The sequence below is a fragment of the Mesoplodon bidens genome, assembly GCF_964165515.1.
Source record: "Mesoplodon bidens genome assembly, chromosome: 2".
NCBI lineage: Eukaryota > Metazoa > Chordata > Mammalia > Artiodactyla > Ziphiidae > Mesoplodon > Mesoplodon bidens.
The window spans coordinates 133,039,851-133,061,396 of NC_138177.1; the positions used below are offsets into that span (position 1 = coordinate 133,039,851).

At 32.0% G+C, this 21,546-nt stretch overlaps 2 protein-coding genes across 6 annotated transcripts in view; one reads left to right on the forward strand and one right to left on the reverse strand.

Moving 5' to 3' along the window:
• Positions 1 to 21,546, forward strand: part of DOCK7 (dedicator of cytokinesis 7) — a 200,521-nt gene that overhangs the window by 58,884 nt on the left and 120,091 nt on the right. For all 5 annotated transcript variants that reach the window (XM_081224735.1, XM_081224736.1, XM_081224739.1 and 2 more), the window contains exons 13-14: positions 537 to 630; positions 1,311 to 1,473. In XM_081224735.1, the coding sequence (XP_081080861.1) occupies positions 537 to 630; positions 1,311 to 1,473 (257 nt within the window). The remainder of the gene's footprint in view (positions 1 to 536; positions 631 to 1,310; positions 1,474 to 21,546) is intronic.
• ANGPTL3 (angiopoietin like 3) lies at positions 12,203 to 20,420 on the reverse strand. Its single transcript, XM_081224747.1, has 7 exons — positions 19,856 to 20,420; positions 19,097 to 19,207; positions 16,526 to 16,640; positions 15,423 to 15,536; positions 14,900 to 14,995; positions 12,799 to 13,065; positions 12,203 to 12,430 (listed from the first exon to the last, which is right to left on the reverse strand). The coding sequence occupies exons 1-7, from the start codon at positions 20,348 to 20,350 to the stop codon at positions 12,246 to 12,248; spliced, it is 1,383 nt and encodes a 460-aa protein (XP_081080873.1). The 5' UTR covers positions 20,351 to 20,420; the 3' UTR covers positions 12,203 to 12,245.

A 21,546-nucleotide genomic window follows, 5' to 3' on the forward strand; every position in this document is an offset into this window, starting at 1 on the left:
TAGTTTTTTGTTGTTACTTCTTTTCTTTTTCAAATGTAGCCAATGCTCTATATTTTGCATTTAAGAAATTTGGTGATATAAAGTTGAAAAGACAAATGAAAACTCAAGTGTAACAAATTTATGAGTGTCATATGTATGTATATATATATATATATATATACACACACACATATATATGTCTGTTTTCTATCTATTTTCTTGTTTTCTTCTCTTTATCTCCCTCTAACTTGCATCGTTTTTTCTATATTTTAGAGTGCCCTGCAACCCCTTATAAACATAGATAATGGGCTGTAAATAAATCTATAAAATTTAAAAGTAGATAGCAGTATTATAGCTCTTAATACAACTTGAAAGCAAGAAGGAAGAAAATAGGTTAGCATATTTATTTTTAATCATAATTATATTAATTTAATTTTACTTTTCATTCAGACTGAATTGAAGGAAGAAGGGCAGGATTATTAACAGGCAATATAAGCTTATTTTCAATGTACTATATTTTTTAAATCTAATACTTTTTCCTCTATTTTTAAAATCAGGAAGGAGATCGCTTAAGTGATGAAGATCTGTACAAATTCCTTGCTGATATGAGAAGGCCATCTTCTGTTTTACGGCGACTAAGACCTATTACAGGTATTTTAAAATTTTGTGTAAACGTGATGACAACTATTATCTTCATTTATAATTGTATTTTTTATAATTATCTATTCCTTTTTTTAGTTATCTAGCCCATATGTGTTTCTGTGCTCAATACCTGTCAGCCTTGTTCATTTCATTATTCTGCTCTCATGTAGTCTAACAGGTTGGATGCAGGATTCAGTACCTTAGATAATTTGAGTACGGAAATGAGAATGATGAATAATATTGTGGCTTAAAATTATTTTCTAGAGGGAAAAAATACATGTAATGGTAGATATTCAGAAATAGATTCATATTATGATCAGAGCAAACCATTCCAGAGTAAAACTATTTTGAAATCTACCAAATTTAAAGTAAATCATGTAATCTTCAAAATGTTGGCTTGTTTCTATACTAGATCCCTCTGGTTTTTTTCTTCTTTTTTGCCTTCTTCTTCCTTTCCATTCATTCATTCAGTAAGCATTTATTATTTTATGTCTTTATGTCTGTATTAGTAATTTGTAAGTTTGAGACTTGATAAGATGAAATAATTTAGAGGTCTGAGATGATAGCAATTTTGGTTTCTTCCCAGACTTCTTGCAAAAATAGGATCTAAATCCTTCCAAAAATACTTTTAGTGTGAAGTTGTTATTTATTATGTTTACATTGTTTTTATAATGTATTTTTATATGCAGCTCAGCTGAAGATAGACATTTCTCCTGCACCTGAAAATCCCCATTATTGCCTAACACCAGAGCTGCTTCAAGTGAAGCTTTACCCTGACAGTAGAGTTAGACCTACCAGAGAAATTTTGGAGTTTCCTGCAAGGGATGTCTATGTTCCAAACACTACTTACAGGTAGCATTTTAATTTTGGAGAATTTTGAAATAAGATACTATATATTCTAATATTAATAGAGAATGAAACTCTTCAAAAATCTTTTATAGCTTTGTTACTTATTCCATTTCTTACTTCATGATTTTATTAATAGCTGTAATGTATTAAGCTATTGCTGTACAAGAGGTATAATGTTAGTTACCTTACATACATTATCTTATTTAATGCTCATAGCTTGAGGTAGGTGTTACCTTCATTTTAGAAGTGAGTAAACTGAGGGATAAAGAGGTTATACTTTACTGTGTTGGAGCTAGCGTTTGAATTGTGGGTTGTTAGGTTAAAACATTTGAACTCCTAGTTACTGTATTTCCTCATGTGTTCTTATTAGCAGAGTCTAGCATTACACATGAATCATGTATGTGCCTGCACTATGTTCTAACAATCAACAATATTTGGTGATTCTACATTACTCAGAGAATACTTGACACAAGGTTATTGGATAGGCTTTTAGGCTGAACCTGCATAACTCCAGGGGTACCATTTAGATATACTCTTTATGAATGAGGCTCCCTTTATTTGTGAATGCTGAGACCATGACTTGACATGTCTATTGGGATACCCATCAGGGCCGCTCAGACATAAGTTTCTACCTAGACTTCCCCATCTTAATGTATTTCACCACCGTTTACCCAGTTCCTGAGGCCAAAAGTTTTGGAATCAAAATGATTTCTCTCCTTTTGTTATTCCTCACATTTACTCCTCCACGAAGTTTTGTAGGCTCTGCTTCAAAATGACTCCCAAATCCAATACTTTGTACCTCCTCCACCTTTAAAATTCTAGTCAAGTTACTATCCAGATCAGCACTGTCAAATAGAAATATAATAGGAACCACATTTGTAATGTAAAATTTTATAGTTGCTACATTAAAAAAAATAGAAACAAGTGAAATTAATCATATGTTATTTAACCCAATATATCTAAAATAGTATTTTAACATGTAATAAATGTAAAAAATTCTTTTACTTTTCTTCCCCTCCTAGTAAAAATCTTCAAAGTCTGGTGCGTATTTTACACTTAAAGCGCATCTCAGTTCAGATGAGCCACATTTCAAATGGTCAATAGTCAGATGGGACTAGAGGCTAGAATATTGTACAGCCGCTGATCTTGAATTTTGTGTACCTTTTAAAATTTGATCTTATTTCTACCCCTGCCTCAGTCAATTCTCAACGTTGTAGTCAGAGAGATTTTTAAAAGATATAAATCAGATCATTTATTCCTCTGCCTAAAGCCCTCCAGTGGCTTCTATTATAAGCAGAACAAGAATGAATTTTTTTATAGTAGTCTATAAGACTATATGATCTGGCTCCTGCCTTTCTCTCACGTCATATCTTACTAATCTCTGTCTTGCTCATTTTAGCCTCAGTGGCCTTTTTGTTCATCCTTGAACAAACAAAATTCTGCCTACGATTTTTTGATTTTTTTTCTTCTCTTTGCCTATTATGTTTTTCCCCAGACAGTCACATGACTTGATTCCTTATTCAGACATATATCTGCTTACAGGATATTCTCGTCACCCTAACTAAAAAGATCTGCTGCTTCCCTACTCTAGCTTTTTACCCTTCCTTGTATTTATCATTATCTGGCACTGTAATATGTAGTTATATGGTCATTTTTTCTCTTTCTCATTAGAATGTAATTACTATAAAGGGCAGGGTCTTGTCTGTTTTGTTTACCACTTTATCTCCAGCATATAGAATAGTGTACAAGCACATGGAGAGCACACAGTAAATACTTACTCAGTGAGTTAAGAAATAAGACATTGTACAGTGGTATGAATGGAATTTAGAGTCATGCAGATATGGGTGTGACTTCTGACTCCACTGTTTATTGTTTAAGTAACTTGTTTTAAGTTACAAATTTATTGGCACTCAGTTTTATTAATAAAATGTGAGGTGATAATACCTGTCTTCTCTTGTGAGGGTACAGAGCGCAAAGCATTACACGTGATTGGCACATAGTGTGAGTAAAATTCCTGGAAGATAGGCTGAAGAAAATATATACTGCTTTTTCAAAAGAAACAGGTAATATAAGTATTCTCCTATAAATTATATATATAACTATTTAAAAGGACATGGAATAAAGAAGTGATCCAAGGTTTGTATTGAACAATTTAGAGGTTATCAACTCTCTCTCTTATCTAGTACAGGAATCTCATCTAGAACATTCCTAACTTGTGTTTATCTGTTTTGCCTCTGCTTGGATTATTTCAGAGACAGGGAAAATGGAATTGGGGACTATGAGGGGTCTTTTCTTTCATTTTCCTACTTACCTTTGTTATTTATTTACATATTTATATTTTTAAACAAATTATATGAATATACATAAAGTTCACATAGTTCCATAAGGCTTAAAATTAAAAACAGAGGTCCTTCATCTTATTCCTACCAACTTTTCCCTACGCCAATGTCTAATCTTTATTGTCACTCACTAGTAACTCTTTTTGATCCTTCTTTTGGTATTTTACTCTTTGTTTCTAAATAGCATGTTCATGCTGCTATTTCTTGATTCTTTTTCAAGATTTAACTCTGATATCTCCTCCTTAAAAAAATACATATACTTGCATAAATCCAGAAAAAAAATATACTTGTCAGCTCTGTAAAGCTTCTTGCACTACAGTAAAATATATCATATTATCAATTATTTCCTCTCTTGCACCTTCCTTAGTCCCTTTGCAACTAATTATAAGTTAGTATGGCAGGGAAAGTTTTCTAGGCTCACTAGGCTTACTGTACAGTTGTCATCTTAGAGCCTATTCACCATTTTCCTAGAAATTCTGTTTGCATTTCTTTTGCAATGGAGTTCTTATCTCCTATATATTTTTTTCTTCCTTGGTTTACTCATTATACTGAGAGCTTTTAGTATCTTCCTGGATTAGGGTGTAGGAAAGTACCTGCACATATTATATGCTTGATAGAAGTTAGTCATTATTATTATCATTAACTTTATTAGATTACATTTACCCAGTCGTTACACAACTTGAGAGAGAGTGGTTTGAAAGCTTAAGGATACTGGGCTTTTGGGGTATAATTGGCTAAGAGAATGATTTTAAAAAGGAAGGTTATCAAAGTCACTAGTGGCCTTTTTTGTATTATTACTTGGGCCTTCAATGTCCAATGAGACCTGAATACCAAATCGTATAGGTTGCTTATTCTACTTAGTACTGTTAAAAAATTTTAGTCCCAGGCAGCTAATATTTTTTAGAAATTTATAATTTTTAAAAAAACCTTTCACTTATCTAGAAAATCTAGCATAGGTAGAAATAATTTTAGAATGACAGAAGGAGATATACTCAGCAGATATCAGCTGACACACAGATATCATAAAATTTTACATAAATTTCCATAAATATTTGCTGACTGAATTGTTGTATTGGATCACAATAATACTCTTCTAGCTCAGTTTGAATTCTTTCTACCTTCTGAGGCATGTTTCAAGGTATGTTTCAAGGTAAGCAGTGATTTCTGGTAATACATGTTAGTAGGCATTATGCAATCTATATGTGTACATTTCCCCAGTGAATAATGTTTAAAAAAGAAAGTAAAGTTGACACAAGGACTCCTTTTAGTTTATATATAGCCATTATCTCTTTAACTCTGTACAGCAGCCTGCACAGAGCCAATACGATTATCCCTGTTTTTTAGATGACAAAGCTGACATTCCATAGGGTTCAAAATTATATCTGAATGAAACAGAAATTTAAGCAATTTTAGTGTGAGGTTTTTTTTTTTTTTTTTGGCTACTTGGCATGCAGGATCTCATTGCCCTAACCAGGGATTGAACATGCACCCCCTGCAGTGGAAGCATGGAGTCTTAACCACTGGACCGCCTGGAAGCCCTGTAAGACTCCTTTTAGTTTATATATAGCCATTATCTCATTAACTCTGCACAGCAGCTTGCACAGAGCCGTTACAATTATCCCTGTTTTATAGATGACAGAGCTGACATACCGTAGGGTTCAAATTTGTATCTGAAAAAACAGAAATTAAAGCATTTTTAGTGTGAGTTTTAAGAAAGTATTTGCACATTGTATTTATTTTTAGTAGGAAACTTGAGTGTACTTTAAAGGGTTTCAAGGGATAAAAAAGATTAAAAAAATTATTGTCTGAGTAGAGGGAGAATGAATGGACGTGACTGACGCAAACATTTGACAAGTGAGAAATCGTAGGGAGAACTGTATTCTGAAAGTGGCAGATCTCCTATTACTTAACACCTATTGCTTCCAATTTTTATAGTTATCAAATAATTTAGAAAAAGCTATCTAAAAGGATATGTATGTAAAAATATATATTTTTAGTTTAATTTTTTATGTTTTACATTAAAATATGCTTTTAAAGATATTGAGATTTCTCTTTTTTTAACGTTGTAATATTTTATTTCAGAAAAACCATTTACTTTTCCTCTACACATGATTTTTTTTTAACATCTTTTTTGGAGTATAATTGCTTTACAATGGTGTATTGGTTTCTGCTTTATAACAAAGTGAATCAGCTATACATTTACATATATCCCCATATCTCTTTCCTCTTTCTCAAAGAGGTTTTTTTAAAAAAATCTTTACTAAGCTATATGTAAAGTTAGAGATTTTCACATTCAAATAAAGTCTGTCTTTTTTTTCCCCACCACATGTGGTTGTTCACTTATTCTTTTAAAGCATTAACACAGAAGGGACTTGGTCTGTTCAAATCCTCTATAGGGGTAAATGAGGATGCACAGATACATGGTAGTTTTTAGCAATTAGGAACTGAATAACATATTTCTTATTGTGCAAAACAAGTGGAGATAATTTATATCAATTGCTTGCTTTATCAAGAAAATACTTATGTTATCACTCTATCATAGAAGAAATGCTAGTGCCATTGTTACATTAAGATAATCAAAAAGCTCTTACTCATGGAAAAAAAACTTTTTGTTGAATATCTGAAATCACTTGAAAGTTAGGTAGTAGGTTGTATGTAATGCTACTCATGTTCCAAATTTGTACTTAATGACCACTGTTGCACTTGAGTTAAAAGATCATGGTACATCTAATTGAGCAAATGCCCGTGTGTTTTATTGACATCCAGTTTTTAAGAGATATGTCATAGAGCACATGATATTCTTGGTGAGACTGTTAAGAGTTAGTTTCTTTCCCCCAAATAGCCTTAGTTGTAATCACCTATTGAACTTTCATATCTTTGTTCTTCTTCCATTTCTTAGAAAGACCATATCCAGCAAATATGCTGTTACCAAGAATATAAGAATGAATACAGTGGTTCAGACTTGGTGACACTGAGAAACAAAATGAAAGGCTGTGGTTCATTTTGATCTGGACCTTAGTTAGCAGTTAGTAATACACCCCCATTCATCTCTCAGTAATCCTTAGTAAACCTATATTATCTGTGACATTAACCTGATTATAGTTTTAAACTCTTTATAGTGGAAAATTACGAACATACACAAAAGTATATAGAACAGTACAATTAACCTCCATTGTCATTCTTATTTCATCTATTACCTGTTCCTTTTTTTTTCTGTAATACTTTAAAATGAAGCCTAGTCATATCATTTCACCAGTCAGTCCTTCAGTTATGTATTTCTAGCAGATAAGGACTTAAAAAAATTAGCCACAATAACATTTGAAATGTTTTATTATTGCTTTATAATTTTACCCTGTATCAGTTTTCTCCTGGGTAGTTTAATAAGTTTATTGTATAGTGATTGAATTTTTTCCCTAAAATTCTGTTTCTAGGAATAGCTTGGTCAATCAAAGTAAATGTATACATTTGGCCCTTCCTATTAGCGGGTTCCACATCTGCAGATTCAAACAACTGAAGATTGAAAATATTTGGAAAAATAAATTCCAGAAAGACCTAAAAAGTAAAACTTGAATTTGCTGTGCACTGGCAACTATTCACATAGTGTTTACATTGTATTAAGTATTAAAAGTAATCTAGAGATGATTTTAAATATGCGGGAGGATGTGCATAGGTTATATGCAAACACTTAACCATTTTATATAAGGTACTTGAGCATCCACGGATTTTGGTATCCTCAGTGGTCCTGAAACCACTCCCCTTGGATACCAAGGGAGGATGATACTACTTATATTATGACATGAGAGCCATGTAATTCATGTTTCTTAAACTAGGTTATCATATGATGGTAGGTCTCCCTTTAGAGTTCGGGTTCTTAATACCATTCGGCAGTCTTGTGAATCCTTTGATTCTTGTTTGGGAATAATCTTTCTGAATGTATAAAATGAAACACATAGGATAACAAAGGAAATCAATTATATTAAATAACAATTATCAAGATTTTAAGTTGTGATATGTTTCTTTATTAATGAATTAAATAACAAAATCTAGCCGCAGGTATAAAAACTACCATATTCTCTAGGTAGTAATAAGCATGAACAGTGTTTTAAGATGTCTACAATAGTTGTGATATAAAGTTATGTGTGATTTCTATTAATGACAAAGTCTCATGTATTGCTAATACTAGTATGGTTAGTTTCCTGCATTCAAAATTTAAGGAAGTGTAAATTTCAGTGAAAATTAAGGAATATTTTTTTTTCCATTCAAGTTTTTGGTTCTCTGCTTTAGGGAGTATTGGTCTTTGTTTTTATTTTTAGTTTTCATAGATGTCACAAACTATTGCCATACTCCACTGTTTTGGTTTTGCCCTAGATATAACACTCTGGCTTTTATACTATTTAATTGGTCCTAGTTTATTTTAACTACAAAAATTCTTGATTTGAGAGGTCTGTTCTCTAACATTTTAACATAGCCACCCAGGAGTTTTTAACTAGGGGCTTGAACATGGTGGAGTGTTATCTCAGACTCCAAGGGAAGGAGTAAAATTCCAGAAACAGCAGCAGAATGTGAGGAGAGCACTTATGTTCCTCTGTCCTGAGAGTTAGAGTATTTTCTGTTAGGAAGCATTTGTACAGAGTATTTACTTAAAGAGAATAGTGATACCCAAGATCCAGTTTTTGCAAGTATATACATTTGTTTAGAACTTTGTAGTTCGTACAGCCATTCAAATACAGTATCTTACTTGATAATTACAGGTCTATGAAGTAGATTTGACAAGGTTATTATTATTCCTATATATATGGGATATGGAAACTGAGGCTTAGTTGCTTATTTGAAGATAAACAGAGCCTTACATCTTTAAAGATACAGGTTATTGCTTTGTCAGATAAATGTAATTTTGTTAGATGTATGATTGTTCTTGGGATGAAACATGAATTTAGAAAAACAGTTTTTATGTTTGAGATGGAATCGCTGATTTTATATTTTCTAAAATGTCATTGAAACCTCATTTTATAAAGGCTTATTAGGGAGATTGTTAATCCTATTTTCATGACCTTGAACTGCTCATTTCACACCAATTGAGTAATTTTGCCCTATTTGATTTGCCATGAGAACACTTTGTACTTTGATAAAAGGGCCAACATTTGACCACTTTGTAGTACATGCTTAAGTGCAATGTTTGTGGTTGTTAGTTATGGGAGAAAAACAAAAAGGACATTTGATTATTCTATAACAATGTGGAATATGTAACAATACATATTTGGAATAGGTTTTATAAGGAGGTAAATAGTAGATACTCAAATACTGATTAATGAATACATTTTTGATTAATGAATGAGTTAATTGATTTCCATGAGTTATTAGGAAGAAAAGATACAAGCGTGAAAACATGCTGATTCTAGGATGACAGCATTTAAATAGATTATACTACAGTAGGTAACTCCTACATGAGAAATGTATACACTTGCTCTCAGTAAAATTCACACTAGTTCAGAGTAAACTCTTGGTATAGAAATTCTGTAGGAATTCACTAAAATCAAGTAGATGGACTATCTTTGGTGCTCTTGGGGTTTTTATTACTATTTTCACTATTTTTAGTGTTATGATTTGCCAGATTTATTTTTCTGTCTTGTCTTTACTTGTAAAGTGCCAGTTGAAGGGGTCCAGACAGTAATGCTGCAAGGTTTCAGAGGAAGGACCTCCATTTACTAGGATATTTGTGGAATAAGTGAGATCATCTGTGCTACCTTGAAGTATAAATAGCATCTAGCCAAGCAGAAAGGTGTGGAGAGGCATTCTAGGAAAATGGAATGGCATTAGGAAAGTATACAGGGGATGTTTCAAAGTGAATAATTTTAATTAGATCTGAGGGTTTGTGTTATGCAGGAAATGGCTAAAGAAGTATTTTGGGGTCAGATTATAGAAATCCTTGAACACCTGGAAGAGATTTGGATTTTGCTTTGTAGGCTTATGCTCTTCTAATTGGGGTACACATTCTTGTGAGGGCACAGCTAAATGAGATATGCAAGTCATGGTAGAGGAGAGGTGGTACACAAAGTTAATTGCAAAACCAAAGATACCTCCTGGGTTCTAAGCTTTTATGACTGGAAGCATGGTAGTGCCATTAATGTATATAAAGAAATAAGGAGGAGAGTGTGAAAAGGTAAAAGGGAGAACCAGCAGAGGCTGTAAGGTATTAATGAATTTGTTATTTGATAAATTGAGTTTGAAGAGGCTATAGGATATCAAAAGGAGAAATGGCAGGTAGGCAATGGAAGAAGGGGAACTGGAGAGAGATCTGGGAGTAATACGTAGATTTGGGAACTTTATTCATGGAAAAAGATGAGTCCATGAGAGTAGATAGAATTTCTGAGGGTCAGAGTAGAAGATATGACTGAATATTGTACATTGGCCCACAACGCTAAAGACTAGGATGGATTAGGGCTTTAAAGATGGGTTCAAGTTGGAGATAATCCTTGGAGAGTATAGTAGTATTTTGGAAGCAAACTGAAGGTCAAGTTTGAGAAAAGAATATTGTTATTAGTAAGTAGTAGAGAAACCAAAGGGAATGTGGTCTAAGAGGTCACTAGATTTGACAGTTGTGTTAGTGGTACAATTAGAACACTTTTGGCAAACTAGTGAGGACAGAAGGACACAATTTTGTGAACCATAAAGAAAAAAATCCTTTTTCTTTCTCTACCAGAATTCTCTCTCAATCTGAGCTTTATATACAGAAAAAAACTCACTTAGTGTTCCTAAATGGAACAAAATGAAACATATTGTGTGAGAATTATAAAAAATTGGAAAACAGAGACAAAAATTGGTATATTAAATAATGCATTATTTTGCATTTGAAAGCTTCCTATTTTAAGCCATTTTGGCATTCTCGCTCTAAAAAGTCAATTTGGACAGCTTGAATGTGGTTCTGAAAAAAAGAAAACCTACTCTTGCCTTTATTCTTTTGTATTTTTTGGAACAAAATATTTATGTAGGATCCACATAGATCATCCATATTTGCATGTGTCATATAGTAAAAATATATATGACATATATTGGATAATTTAACATACAGAATGCTGAATATTTATTGACTAATGTGAGTCACTGTATAGCTTGGGCACTAAACTTTAAAAATTGGATTTAATTCAAGACTTTATTTCTCCTTGGTAGTTTCTTTAAAAACGTATTTAAAAATAAATATTGACAAGTGATACTATGGTCAAAATATCCTCTAATAATCCTTGAGGATTTAGAATTTAAATTGTTTAAATTAGAAATAACATAATCATACTTCTATTGGATGTCAGTAAAAAACTACAAGAATTGGACTTCCCTGGCAGTCCATTGGTTAAGACTCCACACCTCCACTGCAGAGGGCATGGGTTTGATGCCTGGTCGGGGAACTAAGATTCCTCATGCTGTGGCACAGCCAAAAAAAAAAAGCTACAAGAATTTAAATTTCTATAATTTAGGGGACTGAGTCTTTATTGAATTTGGAAACATACATGAACATCTCTCAAACTATTTAAACATTTAGTTACTTGTTATGATTCTTAATTCTGTTTGAAAACCTACACATAAGTATTAGACTCACACTGTGTCCAAGGGGAATAAATGATAAAACTTTAACTTGATGCCACCAATACATTCATTCTTATTGTATTCTGACAAGATCCCTTTAAAATTATTTGTTTTCACAATATTAAGTGTTAAAATATGTATACAGTACAGATAACAAACAAGTTAAGCTACAGCAATACTTGATATTTAAAGTCAATATGATGACTTAGCAGTTATGATCTACCGTATATAAGACCGTGAATCTATTTCGGTACAGTATTTCATCCTGCTTCATTTGGCTTCATAAATAAAACATACCAAACATTTACTCCAAATTATTTTGTAGCAAAATGAAGTATCAGTTTTAAGATTCATATTATCGATTTTCACATGTACTCTGAACTGACTGAATTTTAGTTTTGAAATTAATATTACAGCATTTAAGAAATGTGCAATTATTAGTCCTTTATAGTTATTCAAGTTTAGAATTTTAGCAAGAAAAGTAGTTTTTAAACTGAGGAAGTTGTAAAATTAGCTCACATGATGACTTTGAAAATAAAAGCCTCTTTGTAAGTTTTTTATTTAGAAAGGTTATTTAAAAATTCACCCATTGGTTACAATTCAGATTGTGACAATCTAAAATTGATTCACACATCACAAAATATATGAATAAATGATCATAAGAATTTTGATTGAGAAAGGTAAATGGTGTTCTTTGAGGTGACGTGATGATATGTTCAATATTAACTTGGTAGTGTCTTTAATATAAAGAATTTATTTCTAAAGCCTTCTGTTAGGGATTTAATACCAGATTTTTAAACCACAGTAATTTCAGATGAGTTTAATGTTTAATTTATTGACTTTTTAATTTGTCTCAGTTCATTCAGAATTTTCTGAATCTGTTGGGCGGATCAACATTTTGGTTGATTTGATAGAGTATAACCTTCCATTTTGAGTCTTCCAGCATATTCCTCTTCTCCTCTCTGGCTTAGATTTTGCTTTTGGCTTGTTATATTTACCATTTAGGTTGTTTTCCCCACATACATCATGGCACCACCAACCTCCTAAAAAGGATAGATACGCAGTTTAATAGATACAAACTCATACGTAGTTACTGTTATTATAGTTCCCCAGTGAGTATATCTTCATTTCTTATAAATATGGCAGTGTTGTATACATATATTCCAATTTAAAAGAATTTATACAAGTTTCATATACCTGACTAAAAATAAAATATCTGAGAAAGGGTAGAGGTAAAATACATACTCAAACTAGAATCAAGTTAACACTTACGTTGAGACGTTTACCTATAGAGAAAATGTTTATATTGGATTCAGATTTTGAAGAGTTGACATTGAAAGATATTAGCTATTACTTTGGGAAGATATTTTGAAGCTTTGAAAATAAAGTATTTGTATTAGGAACAGGTTACCTGAATTACTTTCTGGACAGTTGAAGTGTCCTTTTGCTTTGTGATCCCAAGTAGAAAACATCAAATCTTTGTGCTCCGGGAGTGCGTTGGGGACATTGCCAGCAATCTCAACTAGATGTAGTGTATAGTTGGTTTCATGATCTCCCAAGTGAAAAGAATATTCAATATAATGCTTGTTGTCTTTCCAATCTTCTAGCTCAATTCGTAAGATATGGTTAGATTGCTTTACTAGGGAGTATATCTTCTCTAGACCCAACCAAAATTCTCCTGAAAAGAAAAGTTGTAAAAATCTGTGGATTGTTAACTGCAGATTAGGCAGCGACTATTTTTTTGAGTGTTCTTTTTTTTTTGGTGTAAGTAGATTAGATGTTTTAGTCTTGAATCCCTTGGTTATTTTAGAGTCTCGTAAAATATTTCTGTTTAAAACAATTTTATTGAAGATACTTATGTTAAAATAGTAACAGGTGTTAAAATACAACAAGTGTTAAAATAGTAATAGGCCTACCTAAAGTCTGATTATACTTTCTAAAATGGATATTATCAGGCATATTTCACAGGTGAAACGTGTTAGACTATTATAAGTACTTTTAGGGCTAGTCATTGGTAAAATATCTAACTTCTGGGTCCTTAAATGTACTGGCTTTACTGTCAGCTGTTTATTAATATGAATATACTGTCAAGAGATTTGTTAAGTATTTCCAGAGACTTATATAATAATATAATTTTCCTCAAATATAATCTTGGCCTTTGATATTTGCTTGATATATATGTTTTCTTTGTAGAAAAAGAAGGAAATAAATTTTAAAAAACATTTTAAAAAGCATAATTTTTAATAACTTTTCTCTATAATTAAAAAATTTTATTTGGGGGCCTCCCTGGTGGCACAGTGGTTGAGAGTCTGCCTGCCGATGCAGGGGATACGGGTTCGTGCCCCGGTCTGGGAGGATCCCATATGCCGCGGAGCGGCTGGGCCCGTGAGCCATGGCCGCTGGGCCTGCGCATCCGGAGCCTGTGCTCCGCAACGGGAGAGGCCACAACAGTGAGAGGCCCGCATACCGCAAAAAAAAAAAAAAAAAAAAAAAAAAAAAAAAATTTATTTGGAATTAAAAACATAACATATTGTAAATACAAATAGATCACTTTGATTATCACAATTACTCTCTCTTTAATTATCCCTTTTATTAAAGCATTTAAGGAAAAAAAGTTAAAATTTCCTTACTGCTGTTGAATTTGTAGATTTCATTTTAAGAATTGCAAAATACAAATGGCTTACTTTCTTGTAGAAATAAGTGAATACTCTAGATTTTCACTCTCAGAAGATTTGGAGCTACAAAACATATCACTGATTCTACCTTTTAGTTAGGGATTTAATTGGTAGTTTGAATACAGAATTGTTTAAATGATCAAGTAGTACTGAATGTTTAAAAATTCGATATAATAATGGATGTTATCCACTTTATGAGGACATGTACATCACTCATGGATTTTTATAATGTGCTTTTTGGATTTTAAACCTCTCATTTATTTTTATTTTGCTTGTTTTGTTTTTTACCTTATTTTGTGATCAAAATATAATAATTTTCATTGAATTAAATTAAATTTATTTTAAACCACACATTGTATAGTATACATTTATTATATTTAAATAATTGAAATCTAAACATTTTGTACTGTACATCTGACAGCTTCCATGTGCCTTCCAACTTCCAAATAGTTAATATCTAAAATGTTAATAAGAAAGTAGAATGACCAGTGATAAGATAAGGATGGTTTTCTTTGTAGCCCATTCATAGCATTTAGTACTTATTTGAAGCACTTAGCACTTAATCAAATTTATCTTTGATAATTATAATTATGACAATTAGAAGCCATCCAATTAAATTGTGATAAGTATACATAGAACAGACATGTAATTGTGAAAAGTATAATTCAAATAAAGACACTTGTAATAAGTTCAGTACTTACAAATGTGTAGTTATTTGTTAATAATTTATATGAAGGCTGGGAGTGTTCCTCATTCATTGTTGTATTTCTAATGCCCAGTCTGTAATAAGCTCTTAATAAATATTTTTAAGTTAACCATTGAATGAAGTCAGCTTACCATCAAGCCTCCCAAAACCATATTTGTAGTTTTCCCAAGTTTCATTGAAGTTTTGTGATCCATCTATTCGGTGTTGAATTAATGTCCATGAACTACCTGAATATAATGAACAGATTGTTTATTTTCAGTAGACTGATACTGATAGTTGTAACAAAATGCAGTTTTTGTTTGGTTTTAATTGGTGGCTGTACAAGTAGTTATTAATGTTGTTATGGTAATAACATTTTATTATTTATTATGAACCCAAGAAGTTAAGTGAAGAGCAACTAATGAATTTGTCTTAATAAACTTATTGACAAAGGTCATTTTAGATTATTTTATAGAAAAAGATGGAGAATATTGAGTAAATGCCTGAGTAAATACATAAACAAGACAAATATAAGTACTAGATCTGTATAACTACTTGTGTTATATATATTTCATTTTATATGTATTCAGAACAAAAATAACAGGAATAGCCTTACTAATAGGTAGTGAGTAACCTGAACTAGCTACTATCTAGTTTCTCTTAGGCTCGTTTTACCTGATTTAACATCACAGTAGACATTGAAAACTTGAGAGTTGCTGGGTCTAATGGAATAGATGCCACTTGTATGTTCACCTCTGTTATAAATGATGGTACAGTCAGCAGGAATGTCTAGAATCAACAAAATGTTATTACATAAGATACAGTAATAAAGAATAATATCTTTAGAGCTTGAGATTTTTCTTGACATTTTATGGAATTGTGGTGACTGTAGCCTTCAGTCTTTTTCAGTAATGTGTTATTGAAAAGGTACTTTATGCTAAAGCATTTTTATTAGATGGCATGTTATGCAAAGAATATCAAAATAGTTATTACCAAACTGATTTATTTTTAAGAAAAGTGACAAAATTAGAATTTTAAACACTTTTTTCCCTTAGATCTAGGAAAAACATAAAATACCATATATGAGATGTTAGTATAGTGCTTGGTGCATATCAGGTAGTCAACAGATATATGAGGAAGGAGTGAACGTACAGGAAACTAACAGAGAACTTTTTTCCTCTATGAATTACATTAAAAATAAATGTGTTTTCAAACTATATCATTTTTTTAAAGCTTGGGTAGGAATGGAGACTTTGTTCCCCCATCTTTTTATTTTTCTTATGGAAAGTAGAAACATTGAAGAGAATGCCATAATCTTTTCATCTGTATTCAACAGTTGTTAACACTTTGCCATATTTGCTTTATAAACACAAATACATACAAATATGTATTTTGCTGTGCTATTTGAAAGGAATTTGCAAACATCATGCCCCTTAACCCCTTAGATATTTTGGCATGCATCTCTTAAACATGAGATTATTCTCTTATGTAACTATAATACCATCATTACATCTAAGAAAATTAATAATAATTTTATATTATCTAATATCAAGTCTATATTTGTATTTCCCTGATTGTCTTAAGAATGTTTTATAGGGTTTAAAAAAATCACCAGGATCCAATTTAGGTTGACACATTATATTTGTTGGATTTATCTCTTTATTCTCTTTTAGTTAGTCTAGAACAGGCCCTGAGAATAGAGATTTTTGATGGAAATGTCAAAGAAGAAAAATTTGACGATACTAGTTTCAAGAAGGAAACCCACCAAATTATCTTACCATCATGTTCTACATTTTTTGTTTCATTCAAGTGAAGAGATGGAGTAGTTCTTGGTGCTCTTGGTTTAGAAGAAAGAGAATTTTCTGTGGATTCTTGAATACCAGTTCTTCTTAACTGATAAAAGAATATAAATCTACTTTTAAAAATGATACTGAGTATACAATTAGGGGAAATGTGAGTTCATAATATGTTATTATTTTTGATGTTAAGAGGAATAAGCAATGCTATACATATTATACAGACTTCCTGTTCTCAAAATATTTAATCAGGCACATAAAGAGTTCAAAAAAATAGAGCAAGACAAGGCAAAAAACAGAAATTGATAAAAAAAAGTAAGATCAAAGGCACAGACTTTACTTAGAATATTTTAATATGTTCTATTTATTTATATGAATGTAATATATATTCTGTTCAGTGACACAGGCAGAATTTAAATTTCGTAATTCTCAGTTGTAGGTCTTAAGACCTAGCACATATTTTGAACAAGGCTGCTTTCTTGATAGTTTTTGACATGTAATCATATCTGTAAAGGTAACAAATTGACAGTTTCATTTGTGTACTTTCAATATATTCAATATTTCATTGTCTGTTGTGCTGGGTTTGCAGTTTATTGACTGATAGCTTTTCTTATTGATGGGTTGAGAAGAGCAGAGTATGTAATGTGTTATTAGTGTTTCGATGTCAGCATAAGTGGCATTTCCTAGGATATAATGCATAAAGATCCATTGTAAAGTTCACTTACTGGATGTTAGTCTTTTCTACTAAGTAACTGTGATCTTGCGGTACGCGGGCCTCTCCCTGTTATGGCCTCTCCCGTTGTGGAGTACAGGCTCCGGACTCTCAGGCTCAGGGGCCATGGCTCACGGGCCCAGCTGCTCCGCAGCATGTGGGATCTTCCCGGACCGGGGCACGAACCTGTGTCCCCTGCATCGGCAGGCGGACTCTCAACCACTGCGCCACCAGGGAAGCCCATAACTGTGATCTTATAGTAACTGAACTTTACAGTTTTGGTTTCTTAATTTAAATTTGAATAAGTTGGTCAGATGATTTAAGGCTTCTTCCAACTTAGAATTCATTGTTGAATTCTTCATACATTTTATTATTAGACAGGATGTATATTATTTTATAATAGTGACATTTTGCTTTTGTGAGCAGGTTCATTTACTCATAATAAAAGATACAGGAAAAGAATTAGAAAAATAACATATAGTAAGAAGGAAATTATGGAAATCAAAACTAGCTGGCAAAAACCCCTTTTCAGACAATTAGCAAAAATAACCTACTAAAATTATGAATCATAAAATTACTGAAACATAATGTGTTTATTTGGTGGAAATTGGTAATATTTGTTTTATAGTTCTTGGCATCTTTTTTTTTTTATAGCAGTTTCTTCAGGTCTGTATTATTTCTGAAACTCTCCTGAACAGCTGTTTAGTAGTATTATTACTAATTAAATTTTTGAACTCTGGTACTGTATATTGGAAATCTTAGATTCTGGCATACCTTTATTCCAAACACGTATCTACCTTGCTCACCTAGCCAGTTATTTACATTGTAGATTAATTATATCATTGGGTATTAAACTTTAATTATTAGACATATGGCTTCTAATAATAATATTAATCCTAGTAAGTTTTTATTGACTTCTTTGTGCTAAATGTGACATTACCTTTATTAACATGTATTTATTAAGTGCCTACTATGTTTCAGACAGAGTTCTGTATTTTGGAGCTATAGCAATTTAAAAAAATAGAAGAAACTTTCTGTACTTATGGAGCTTACATTCTAGTGCAGGGACAGACAAGATGAATAACTCAAATATGTATTATGTTAAATAGGAATAAGTGTTAAGGAAGAAAAGAGAGTAATGAAGGAGGTAGCAGGTTTCAAGCATGGGTGTAGGGGATTATAATTTCTGATTAAGTTATCTGGGAAGGCTTCTTTGAGAATTTTGTATTTGAGAAAGACCTAAAGTGAGTAAGAGTGGGCCCATGCAGATACCAGGGTGAAGAGCATTCCAGACAGAGAGCAACAAGGGCAAAGACCCTGAGATAGCAGCCTGTTTGATGTGTTTGTGTAACAGTAAAAAGGCCAGTATGACTAGAGTACAGGAGATGAAGTCAGTGAGATGATTAAGAGTCATCTGGGTCTTATGGGCCACTACAAGTGAGACCGGAAGCCATTGTGCAGTGTTGAACAAAGAGAGAGATAGTCTAATTTAAATTTTAATTGAATCTCTTTGGCTGCTATATTGAGGATATACTTTGCATGAATTAATTCTTTTTTTTCTCACAACAGTCCTGTAAGGTTCTTTTACTATCTACATAGAGTACATGAGGAAACTGAGAAGGGGTTAAGTAATTTATTCAAGGTCACACAAAAGTTTTAGAGCCAAAATTCAACCCCAGGTAGTTATTAGCTTCAGAGCCTGCAAACCTAATGATCATGCTGATGTGATCCTTTTATTCACTATCCAACTATAATTATTTTAAATAATTTTAGGGTCCAATGTTTTCATAAACCTAAATTTTATGTAAAAGATTGGACATACTATTAAAATATTGACTTACCTGATTTTCTATTTCTTTTATTTGACTATGCTGTTGATTTAATTGTCTGTATTGTTCTTCCACGATCTGAAGAAGATCTTTGATGCTATTATCTTGCTGTTCTACAAAAGTCTGGACATAGATTATAGGTTGGTTAGAAGTTTCTTTCTTTTTTGTTAAATTAGACTTTTTTATTTCCTATAACACTATCACAATCTAATTTTTTAAACTAATACTGGAGTAGAAAAATGATATTGGCAAACCTTTTGCCCTTGTATTCTTCTTTCACATAGTACATACTTTAGTTTTTGTGTTTTATTTAAAATGTACCATCTCTAAAATCTGATTTCCTGAACTTTAAACTACTTCATTAAATGAAAAAAAAACCCAGTATTTTAATATCTTTTCCATTAACTGTATTACTTTTATATATTTTAAATGTGGGAAAATAGTACACAAGTTATATTCCTTTAGCTTTTTACTTGCCTCCAGTAATTTGCAATAGTATAATAATTTAGTGTTCTAAATTTCATTGCTTAACTGTCTTGTAATTTTCATCTGAAATGCAGAGTTTAGTTATTTTCATAAATAATGTTAGGGAAACAAAAACCAACTTGAAATTATAATGGGAAAATTTATTTCCTGGAGTCTTTTTTTCATGAGAAAAATACAGTGTTTCAGCAGTTCAACAGAGTATTTCAAGTAGCATGTTTTAAAATATATTTTTTTAAAGATCCACATTGAAAACATAATCATGAACCCTCTTTGTTTTATACTTACTTTGAGTGAAATTATTTCCGGGTGTTCCTGAATTTCAGGTTGATTTTTAATTAAATTGGTTAATTGGTCCTCCAGGTATCTCACTTTTTGTTGAAGTAGAATTTTTTCTTCAAGGAGACTTTCAAGTTTTGAGTTGAGTTCAAGTGACATGTTCTTTACTTCTTCATTTATGACTTGCAGTCTGGATGTAGTTCTTCTAAGTTCCTTTTCTTCTTCTTTGATTTCATTGGTTTGCAGTGATAAGTCATAAAAAGACTGATCAAATATGTTGAGTTTTTGAAATATGTCATTAATTTGGCCCTTAGTCTTATGAACAAAGTCTTTAAGACCATGTCCTAACTGAAGTAGGCCATTGGCTAAAATTTTTACATCATCTAACATAGCAAATCTTGATTTTGGCTCTGGAGATACAGAATCAAATGATGAATAATCTTGGTCGATTCTGGAAGAAATAACTAGAGGAGCAATAAAAAGAAAGAGCTTAATAGTGTACATTTTTATCCTAATTATTCACTTTAAAACGATTTGGAATTCGTTTTTTTCCTGTGAGCATACCTAGACTTCTGAACTCTCTATATAACACTATTTGCCACATAAACAGTAAGGTTGGCAGGTGAATATAGTTAATCATTAAGCTGTTTAAACTTGTATGAATGTAACCTTCCACACTGAGTTAGATCAATGCTAAATGAAGTCAAAGAAATGAACAAAGAATTTAATAGGTCATTTAAAATGGTTATTGTATTTAATTTTGCTGTATTATAAACTGCACTTTCAGTGTTATGCGATCTACCTGTTTTTAAAAGCTCATTTTAATTTATCATGATTTTTAAAGAGATTTACAAGTAAATACCAAATTCTTTTGATAAATTTTTGATAAATGATAAATTCATCATTAAAGTTGAGGAAAAATTAATGAATTAAGTATACATTTTCCAAATTGTATTTTAGTTTTTTTTTGGAAACAGTGATTGATTAAAAAAAAATGCCTTCTCTGTGAAGCCTTCCTCCACATCTGCAGGTGGTGTTAATGCTGCATTCCCATGGTACTCTGTATAAGCTAACATATGATTATATATTCCTTATTATTTGTCACTGTAATTATTTGTTAGTATATCTTTTTGCTTCAGATAATCTATCTAAATCATATTTGTATGTTATCACAAAATCCCATACATTAAAAGATGTTTCATCCTTTTTCTCTGTTATAGTCTATGTCTCTATGTTCTAGCCTCCTCTTTTCCGTGTGCCCACTGTAAGACCAATAGATTATGTGGTTTTCTAAGGTCAACCAGAATTAAATATTGGGTTGACCAAAAGAAAGGTTTGTTCGTTTTTTTCCATAAGATGGCTCTAGTAGCACTTAGTTGTCTTTAACTTCATTCAAAACAATTTTGTTAGGGCTTCCCTGGTGGCGCAGTGGTTGGGAGTCCGCCTGCCGATGCAGGGGACACGGGTTCGTGCCCCGGTCTGGGAGGATCCCACATGCCGCGGAGCAGCTGGGCCCGTGAGCCATGGCTGTTGAGCCTGTGCGTCCGGAGCCTGTGCTCCGCAACAGGAGAGGCCACAACAGTGAGAGGCCCATGTAACGCAAAAAACAAAACAAAACAAAACAAAACAATTTTGTTAGATTGTATGTGATAGCTGTCGTATCAGTGTGCATTTAAAAAAAGACTTACAAAATTGGTGAA